Source organism: Cebidichthys violaceus, unplaced genomic scaffold (assembly GCF_023349555.1).
Source record: "Cebidichthys violaceus isolate CVI_PGR_0920_01 unplaced genomic scaffold, fCebVio1.0.p SCAF_10, whole genome shotgun sequence".
Classification (NCBI taxonomy): Eukaryota; Metazoa; Chordata; class Actinopteri; order Perciformes; family Stichaeidae; genus Cebidichthys; species Cebidichthys violaceus.
The window spans coordinates 9,790,669-9,801,021 of NW_027176263.1; the positions used below are offsets into that span (position 1 = coordinate 9,790,669).

Genomic DNA, 10,353 nt, shown 5'->3' on the forward strand with positions numbered 1-10,353 from the left:
ACACAGAGCCTGTCTAACCGCATACACACACTCTGGGAGACAGTCGTACACATAAAGACAGTCTTAAAATCTTTGAAAATGAGTGGCATTGCAGTTAAACTTCTGCACAGTCGAGAAAAATCGCACGGGATAGGATCCAACTCTCATGCGGTGAAATACCTCAACCAGGACTTTGAATCGCTGAGGAGAAGCTGTCTGGAGAGAGGACAGCTGTTTCAGGATGACAGCTTTGAGGCTCTGCCCTCATCCTTAGGGTATAAAGAACTTGGACCAAATTCCTACAAAGTACGAGGCATCACCTGGAAAAGACCCAAGGTGGGTACAATAAGTAGATGGAAACATATGCCAAAAGATTAAATTATTATAATCATCCCTATGAGCATCGTTGAGAGTATCTTATTTTGAAAGGTTTGTCGAAAGGATATTTTTTGTCATATCCTCTTTTCCATGTGATAAGTCACCCACTCTTCACAAATAATAGCTACTTGTTACTGCTTGTCATCACACCAAATATTGTGGTTTTATCTGACAGACTGCAATGCTTAAAATCAGCATTGTGTTCCTGCAGTGGGTCAGGCCCGAAAGAGCTACACTTTATACAGTATTTATGAGTAATTCTCATATCCAGCAAAACATATTCAACCGGATGAGGATATATTATTAGAGCACAAGAAAAAAAGTGTTGATGTGAGGAAGCATTACAATTTGACAAAATGTTTACTCTTGTTTTTCCCTCAGGAATTGTGTTCCAATCCACAATTCATAGTTAAAAATGCAACCAGGACGGACATTTGTCAAGGAGCACTTGGTGAGACACACAAACACACACACACATTCATACAGTCCTCCAACGATGTCTGCATTTTTTACCTTTAAAACTTACCTACTCTAATAATTTAATGTATTAATGTAACGTAATGACATAGCTGGGTACTAACTAACCATTTCTTAAATGGTAATAACATTACCTGACTTTCCTATCGAATTCCATTCAAATACATTTTGATGGCATAATTAGATATTTACTGTATTTTACAAAGAACACATTGATTTCCATCTTCAACTATTTGAATAAATGATTTTGCATGCTTATCTTAGACTGTAGTTAGCAGATGTGAATAAAGTAAGCCACCTACAGTATGCTTCTTATTGCTTATTTGCTTGCTTAGTTTTAATCTCTGGAAACTGTATTTCGCCAGTACTTTTGTAACCACACAATACTGAAATAACATCCAAACCTCATAACTCCAAGTGAATTCCTGTGCACTGACATCAGCTGTCAGTCATTCAACTTCTTCAGTTCTGTCCACACCCAGTCTGACAAGAAGCATACATCTGTGGGTGAGACTGGGTTGTTTACAGCTAATGAGTAAAGAGAGAAGAGACAATTTTCACAAAGGAGGTATGTGTGCAAACAAACTGCATACCTAGTATGTTTTGGAGATGTGTCACGATGTAACAGGGAATGATCTGTAATTATATAGCACTTTTCTAGTCCTAGCGACTACTCAAAGTGCTTTACAACACAAGTAAGCACTAATTCACTGGGGAAAGAGGCTTCCATATCAGGTGCCACCTGCTCATCAGGTGCCACCTGCTCATCAGGAGCGATAAACATTCAGAGGCATATCTGGGGTTCAGTATCCTGTCCAAGGACACTTCAACATGTAGACTGCAGAGGCCAGGGATCGAACTACCTTTGGACCTTTGGACCCCGATATGAAACCAACATGTGACCATTTTAAATCCTCTGGAGGTTACATGAGATTTTACACAGGAGTTCCCTTTATTAACACTGTTAACTTGTGTTCAGGTGACTGCTGGCTCCTAGCAGCCATCGCCTCCTTGACTCTCAGCAAACAGGTTTTGTCTCGCGTTGTCCCCCATGACCAAAGCTTTGAGGACAACTACGCTGGCATCTTTCACTTTGAGGTGCTTGACACACACACCACAGTTTCTTTCTTTTAGAGCTTGAGTGAGGTTTGATTTGACTGATCGTGTCCCCTCTGTGGCTCTCAGTTCTGGCAGTTCGGTGAGTGGGTGGATGTGGTGGTTGACGACCGCTTGCCCACCAAAGATGGAGAGCTGCTGTTCGTTCACTCAGCGGAGGGTTCAGAGTTTTGGAGCGCGCTGTTGGAGAAGGCCTATGCCAAGTATGAAGGAATGGAGCATCTGGATACCTTTCTGTCTATTTCAGTACCTTTTTTTTCTGGTATAATAATAATAATCCACAAACTCCATTTCTCTTTAGAATAAATGGATGCTACGAGGCTCTTTCCGGAGGGAGCACCACAGAGGGATTCGAGGACTTCACAGGAGGCATTGCTGAGAGGCATGAACTGAGGGACGCAAATCCCCACCTCTTCAAAATCATCAAGAAGGCCCTGGACAGAGGCTCCCTTCTGGGATGCTCCATTGATGTTTGTTTGAGCTTGTTGTTGCACACTCGTGGCAATTGTTGGCAATATCTGGTTACCTCACGAGCTTCTTCTCTCTATCCCAGATTACCAGCGCATCTGACTCAGAAGCCGTCACGTATCGCAAGTTGGTGAAGGGCCATGCCTATTCGGTGACAGGAGCGGAGCAGGTGAGGAAATGTTTGTGTCTGTATCCAAGTACAAGTGAAGCTGTAGTGGCTGTATGCTGTAATATATTTTACAATTTGATATATTTGATAGTTTTACCGCTTTTATTACATTTATATATGTAGGTGTCCCTTTTGTGTTTTTTTTCTGGTTGAGGGTAATTGACACCTTATTCTGTTGTCAGGTGGAGTACAGAGGAGACACGGAGCAGCTGATCAGGATTAGAAACCCATGGGGTCAGGTGGAGTGGAATGGAGCCTGGAGTGACAAGTGAGTATTGTGGACTTCTGCAGTCAAGGGTTTAAGGGTAGGAACTGCAATGAATATGCTCATATTATCTCAAGAAGTTATCATTGGCAGCCTCACCAGAGTACTTCTCTAGTTTTTAGCCCTTGTTAACAACACAAGGCTATAGGGATGCTGACATAGTTTGGTCGATGAGCCCTCTATATGTCCACACACCATAAAATTCCCTGACATTTAGTACAGATAACCACGGTTCCCAGAAGATGAAGCCTTATGACTGTGGTGATCCCCGAACTTTAAATTTAGCACCATTAGCAGTTCTAGCAAGTTTTCACCTAACCAGTGGATTATCTCAACATAGTCTTCGCCCAATGTCAGCTGGGCTTGGCTCCATGAAGAAATGAATAACACTAAACAGGGTGGAAGCCAGGGAGAGAGAAAGACTGCCTGACTGAAACCAGTTTGTATAGTTTTGCAGCCTGACCAGATGAATGAACCAACTCCACCCACAAGGCTCATAGAAGAGGTGGCCTGCTCATCTCGTCTTCATCTGTGACCTTGGTAGCAGAGGGATTATCTTGAAGACTACAGGGGAACCTAGGCACCACCTATATTAATTTAATCCTAGTCCTCAATCTATCACATAAGTGACACTGGTATCTGATCGACCAACATTTTTAAATCAAATTTTGAACTTGCATTCAACCACTTCTCATAAATGGGCTATCCCAATTGCGCCTTTTGTGTTGTTCATAAGAGGACCCAGCCCAATTAAAACTTCTACATCCTTTGTTTGGAAGAGAGTATTAAGTGTGTGTGTGTTTCTGTCATGCATGTAACACAAAGAAAGACATACACACCCAGTGGAATGGCTGGTATATCCTGTGGTTAAAAAAAGCTGTTACACTCTGGCTTTAAAGCTTGTTCTTGAAGTGTAGGTAGAGTGTGTGACATCCAGTTAGGTGCAGGCCTGTAGTTCATGTCTTCCATGTTTTAACTTCATCACACAAACTACTTCCAACTGAAAATGTATTGGCACATTTTTCTAGGTCTTCTGAGTGGAGATATGTGAGTGACGCTGTCCGTGCGAGGCTGACCAACCGTTGTGAGGATGGGGAGTTCTGGTAAACCTCTCTGAAACTATGTTTCTTCCTCTTCTGGGTTCCCAGTAATGAAATACTCATATGTGTTTTATACTCCAGTGAAAGGAAAGAGCGATTTAGGCAAGTTATGTGGTATTTTCTATTTGTTTTGTTTTTTGATTTTCCTCATTCTGTGTTGTCCACAGGATGTCGTTTTCCGACTTCCGGCGCCAATATTCTCGGCTAGAGATCTGCAACCTCACCCCTGATGCACTCACAGGCGATAAGTTCAAGAAATGGGCAGAGTCAGAGTTTGAGGAAACTTGGAGAAGGGGCGTTTCAGCTGGTGGCTGCAGAAACTTTCCAAGTATAACCAATCTTTACAATCTTCCCTTGAGCACTGGTGTATGTGTGTCATAGAATAATAGTTGTAGTAGTAGTAGTACATTTTTTTTATCCTTATTAACAACATTCCCTTTCCACTGTATTCTCCAAACTTTTACACTGTATAAATATCAAATATATACAGTATAAACAGTTTAGGTCCTAGCACTGAACCTTGTGGAACCCCACAGTAACCTTAACCAAATCAGATTCAACCTTATTTATTTGTACATATTGATAATTATCATCCAGGTTATTTCTTAGCCATGAGAACGCTATCCATTTACCTCTCTCCCCTACCATCTCTTCACAGTTTCTTCATAAAAAACACATGATTTCTAGTATTGAATGTTTTTTTTAAGTCTTTAACACCAACACAGTATATTATTTGTTGTCCAATGCAGTAAATATCTCTTCTATCAGTTCCATCACTGCCATTGAGGTGGACCTATTTGCTCTGAAGCCACGCTGATGGTCACTCAATAAATAATGTTTTCTATGAAATTATCAAATCTTTCTACTATTTTTGTATTATTATTATATTTTCTTTCTCAAATTGTTGAGGACTGGGAAAGCAGAGAAATTGGTCTATTGTATAATTGGAGAATTGATGTCTCTCTCTCTACTTTTATGAACAGACATGACTTTTGCTGTTTTGTATAATATATACCTGTTTGGAGGGATTGATTGAAGATACATTCACTATACATTCTATGATAATCTTTTTACTGGCAACATATCAATTTTGAAACCTTGCTTGTCTTCATAGATTCCTTCTGGATGAATCCTCAGTTTGTCATAAAGCTGGAAGAGGTGGATGATGATCCTGATGATGGTGAGGATGGCTGCACCTTCATCGTGGGCTTGATGCAGAAGAACAGGCGTCGTATGAGGAAAATGGGTCAGGATACGGAGACCATTGGCTTTGCCATATACGAGGTAAGATGCTACCTTCAAGATGTAAATGATGATTTGTTGATGACGATGACTTGTGAAAGTATGTGATTGTATTTAATATTTGTATCTATTCTGACATTAGAATTTATTTTGGTATGTTTTTCCAGCTGCCTCGGGAGGTATGTTTACAAAGATGAAGACACAGCACTACTACAGTTTTTCATGATGAATGAGTATTCAAAGAAATTGTTTCATTAAAATGTTCAATTTTCAGCCCTGAAAATTCTCTAATTACACAATATAAAAAGTAATAAATCAGAGAGAAGGAATAGGTCGCCCTTGTGTGACTGGACTTCATGCGTGTCATTTTCCAGTACTCTGGCCAAAGGCAAGTGCACCTGAAGAAAAACTTCTTCTTGCGCAACTCTTCAGCTGCCCGCTCCGAGACCTTCATCAACCTGAGAGAAGTGTGCAACCACTTCTGTCTTCCCCCAGGAGAATACCTCATCATCCCCTCCACCTTTGAGCCCAACAAGAACGGAGACTTTTATTTGCGGGTGTTCTCTGAGAAACAGGCATCTTTCCAGTATGTTCCTTTCACAAATAAGTGCAATTTCATAATGACAAATGATAGTGATAATCATCCAAAATGATCTGATAACTATGACTTCTCGCTGCTTTTAGAGAGATTGATGATCCTATAGACTGCCATGTTGAGCAGGTAAAATCATATCCCTTGATATACATGCTTTTGAAGATTGTTTTTTAACAAAGCAGGGAAAAAAAGATTCCTTTGTCATCTCTAGATTGTTATTGATGAAGATGACATCAGTGACAGATTCAAGAGACTGTTTGGACAGCTTGCTGGACATGTAAGTATATAATAAAGATGAGTTACATTATCTTGTAGTCTCAAATCATTGCTTATAATTTTGTGTCCTTGTCATATGCTTCTAGGATGTCGAGATTTCTGCATTCGAGCTGCAGAAAATCCTCAACCGAGTGGTGGTAAAGAGTAAGAAATTATTTCTTTCTCTTCTTTCAGTCAAGTTTAGTATTTGCATTTATGTGCACCTGACCCGCGCAGCGATTTACGCTGTGATTTTTTTTCATTTTTAGGACAGGACATCAAAACCAGTGGGTTTAGCCTGACGACCTGCCGCAACATGGTCAATCTGCTGGACGTATCCTTCCTTCCTATCTTAAGTTATGTCAAGAAAAATCCACAAAACTATTAACCTCTTAACATCCTGTTTTCCTATCTAACTCTCAGTTAGAAAGTTGAAAAGCATATTTCCTAAAATGTCAAACTATCCCTTCAAGGCTGTAAAAATAATTTTGTATGCCATCTTCTGACTGCATTCTCTGTAAAGCATGTTCTGAATGTTTTATTGATGCTACATGATGTGATGTGATGACTGAAATATTCAAACCAAAGTCTCCACTGGCTTTAATCAAATGGAGATATTTCAAATGTCTTGTGTGTGTTTACACATATTTCCCCCAAATTGAGCCTGGCACATGTGGGAACTTCTTTGGATCTCTGGATCTCCACTAGAATTTAGAATTTAAAGTTTACTTATGACCCACGCAAAAGGTCATGTCTGACAGAGGTCGACAACCTGCCACACATTTCTCCTTCTGTTACTACTTTCCTTGACATACTCTGCAAAGAAAGATGGAAGCGGAAAGCTGGGACTGGTAGAATTTAAGATTCTGTGGACAAAGATTGAGAAGTACCTGGTGTGTTCCTTATTTCTTTACATCGACATTAACGTATCATGTGTATACTTTATCAGTAGAATGGTGATAGCACACACATTAACTTTTTGGGCTCTCCATTAGGATGTGTACAAAGAGAAAGACACAGACCAGACTGGCTGTATGAGTGCATCTGAGATGCGGATGGCTGTTGAGGAGACTGGTGAGAAGTCCATTTCACAATATATTTCTATGCAGTCAGTTTCCTCTACCCTAAAGAGTTAGAGGATAGAGGATATGACATAGATTTGAGTAAACTCTGACCTTTACATGGAATAATCACAACCGCAAAAGCATATCTAATGTTTTGAACATTTACAGGAGAGCTGTTTATATAACTTTGTGTACATTGTGAAGTATTGAAGTTTGTCATTATGTGCAGTTAGAAGCTCATATTTTTGCATTCCGACAGGTTTCTCTCTCAACAACCCTCTGCATCAGATAATTGTGGCCCGCTACAGTGACAAAAACCTCACCATTGACTTTGACAACTTTGTGTGCTGCATGATCCGCTTGGAGACACTCTTCAGTGAGCTTTTGTCATTGTGACCATTTTTTTACCCTACAGCCATGCAGACATTATTATATGAGTTACGGTGTTTTCTTTTATCTACAACAGACATCTTCAAGACCCTGGACAAGGAGGGGTCTGGTGTGATAAAACTGGGTTTCATGGAGGTAAGAGCCTAACTGTGATAATGACACAAACATATAAAGAAATGGTTTATGGACCACACAGTGACTTGTGCATATGTTTTCATCCACAGTGGCTGGATCTGGCGATGTTGTAGAAAGGAGCTCTGACTATTAACAGTTGAAGAATCCAGCGTGGGTTTGAAGAGTCATCATATCTGAATATTATACAGTTTGTTTCTTGTGTGCAACTTAATCAACGGATACTGATCTTGAGGGACAATATTTTCTATGAGTTTGACTATATCCCAAAACATAATAAAGCCACAATGTCTCACAAATAAGAATCTGTTCATTCAGTGTTATCAATACATAAGATATCTATTTTATGCAGTATGTATGTCTACTGAGAATGTTTAAGTAGCCTGCTAATAGTTCAGCATTTTTGGCAATAAACTTTTTCTTGCAGTGAAGTACACAAGAGCATTATGCGACAACTCTCATGACTGTATGGTAAATATGAATCTATCACCAGCTGCTGCTAGTTAGTTTAGCTTAGCATAAAGACTTAAAACAGGTTCCAAAATCCATCAACACTAAAGCTCAATAATTATCCCGTTATATCTCATTTGTTTCAAGCTATGAGGAACTTTATCTTTGGATGGATTTTGGCAGTCCCTGTGGATAAAAACGTTAGTTTCTGAGCACCAGAGTGTCTTTAAAAGAAAACTCTCATTTTGCTGCAGCACGGTCTGACATGCTTCCCCGCTCAGTCCTGGTTCTGGTTCTCCCGTGCCTCTCTGTGCTCCAGCAGGCCCAGAAATACGGGCTGGGTCTCCGGCAGCGTCGGTGTTGGCTCCTACGGGCCCGCCCCGCTGAAGTCTGAAGATTACATAGAACTAGACTGATGATGGTCTGGTTTACTTATGTAGGTCATATAGTTGCATCAGTATTAAAACAACCAGTTAAAAGTTCCTCACAGTAATCTTAATATGTACAAAAACCAAAGTGTAAAAATAATACATTCACAAAATCACAATAACCTCCATAAAACCACAACTTGTCATTTTTACACTTTGGCTTTTGAATGGATTAAACAAATGCCATACAATTTGTTAATTAGTGAGCTTTAGATGGTGCTGGTAGGCAGATTTTTTATTTTTATTTCTCACATTTCGACAGAGCCAAGCTGTTCCCCCTGTTCCCAGTCTTTATTCTGAGCAAAGCTTACCTGCTGCTTGTGGTAGCTTCATATTTAGTCTACCAAACAAACAAAGAGAGTGGTATCCATCTTATCATGTAATTATTGGCAAGAAAACAAAAAAGTATTTCCCAAAATGTTGCACTGATCTTTTTACGCGTGCAATAATTGTCCTGCCACTGATAGATGAACTCTATGATCAGAGGAATCAAAAGGCTTTTGGAAATTCTCTCATATGTCTTACCATATATTGTGTGGTCACATGACATGCAATATGTGGGATATTATTACTCATAAAAAAATCTTAAATTAGTTCAAGAAGGATGTAATAACCATTGTAGGTAAGAACTATGCTCTGAAATGTAATTCATTAATTTAGTTAATTAAATATATGTACAATTATATATTTACAATTATTTTATTTCTTCTTCTTTTTTAGGGTTGGCCAAAAAAAAATCATCACTTAAACAGTTCAAATTACACTTCTGATGCACAAAGTTAACTCTTCATACAAACTAGCAGATGGTGTCACTCCCCACAGAGTGCAACAGATTTATACTTATCTAACACAACACAAGCACAATTCAGTACCCACAATCCACCAGTAGATGGCAGAGCTCTCACAGACTTGGCTTTGCTACTTTGACATTACTGGCTTACAACGAGCTTGCAGCAGCATGAAGTCTTCAACTAACACAGAGTTATGCAGCAGCCATTTCCTGCTCTGTGTGGTTTAGGGTTGTGTTTGCCTTTTTACTGCTTTGAAAAGTTGCTGCTGGCTGCCATTTACTCCGGTACCACAGTCATGATGATATACATATCACATATAGCAACCCCTCAGGCCACTAAAACAGAGGGTTTGCAGCTAACTCTATCATACTTTTGCTAAACAGAACAACTATAAAAACAAGTAATAAGTATACATTATATTTTCAGTTATTCTTTTCAAGTTACAGATTGAAGTTCTTGCAGTGCTAGTGTTAGAGGGCACGCTATGACATGTGCTGGCATTTAGACATTCTGCTTTTTGGAACAGAAGCTAGTCTGGGTGTGGGGCGGGACTCTGACTCTCTGTAAACCACTGATCCCCACAGAGGAAGCAAAGCCACTGTGATGCTGAAGCAAGAGTATCTGTATTTATAAATAGTAACTGTGGAGGGAGGGGTTATGATGCATTAAATGCTCTTTCAAAAGAAGAGTTTTGAAAAAAGGGCCTAAAGTGTGTATCATCTAAAAAAGATGAAGAATATTACTTGCCAAAAAGTTAGTAAAGTAGTTAACACAATAAATTACTTTTGTTGTCATTGACAGTTTTTCTCATTTAAAAGTATGTTACAGCAAATTTTGGACTATACATTTTGCCTCACAAGAGTGCTGAGAGAAACGTTTTCATATCTGACTGACACACTATATTTTAAGTAATGCAGAACAAATATAATAATAGTAATAATAACAATAATAATTGTTAATATTATATTCAATTGTTCTACACTGTAGCATATGAACATAGTTAAACGGTGTATGTTTGTGTAGGCCAACGGCCACAGTGACTCCCTCTGGATCA

General features: G+C 39.3%; 1 protein-coding gene across 1 annotated transcript; it reads left to right on the top strand.

The window, feature by feature from the left end:
• The first annotated feature begins 16 nt into the window (after positions 1-16).
• Positions 17-7,943, top strand: LOC137882980 (calpain-2 catalytic subunit-like). The gene is made up of 21 exons (XM_068724909.1): positions 17-315; positions 739-808; positions 1,814-1,932; positions 2,020-2,153; positions 2,252-2,420; positions 2,504-2,587; positions 2,770-2,855; positions 3,881-3,955; positions 4,120-4,280; positions 5,067-5,236; positions 5,362-5,373; positions 5,569-5,780; positions 5,879-5,915; positions 6,001-6,066; positions 6,152-6,209; positions 6,314-6,378; positions 6,869-6,937; positions 7,040-7,118; positions 7,368-7,484; positions 7,575-7,633; positions 7,723-7,943. Exons 1-21 carry the CDS (start codon positions 79-81, stop codon positions 7,744-7,746), a joined length of 2,103 nt encoding a protein of 700 aa, XP_068581010.1. The 5' UTR covers positions 17-78; the 3' UTR covers positions 7,747-7,943.
• Positions 7,944-10,353: the final 2,410 nt, after the last annotated feature.

What these genes read in the sequence shown, in the direction of transcription:
- LOC137882980 (XM_068724909.1), top strand. Translation starts at nt 79, where the DNA reads ATGAGTGGCATTGCAGTTAAACTTCTGCACAGTCGAGAAAAATCGCAC. An exon ending in CATTTGTCAAGGAGCACTTG is followed by an intron (nt 809 to 1,813) that starts GTGAGACACACA and finishes ACTTGTGTTCAG; the next exon opens with GTGACTGCTGGCTCCTAGCA. An exon ending in CTGGCATCTTTCACTTTGAG is followed by an intron (nt 1,933 to 2,019) that starts GTGCTTGACACA and finishes TGTGGCTCTCAG; the next exon opens with TTCTGGCAGTTCGGTGAGTG.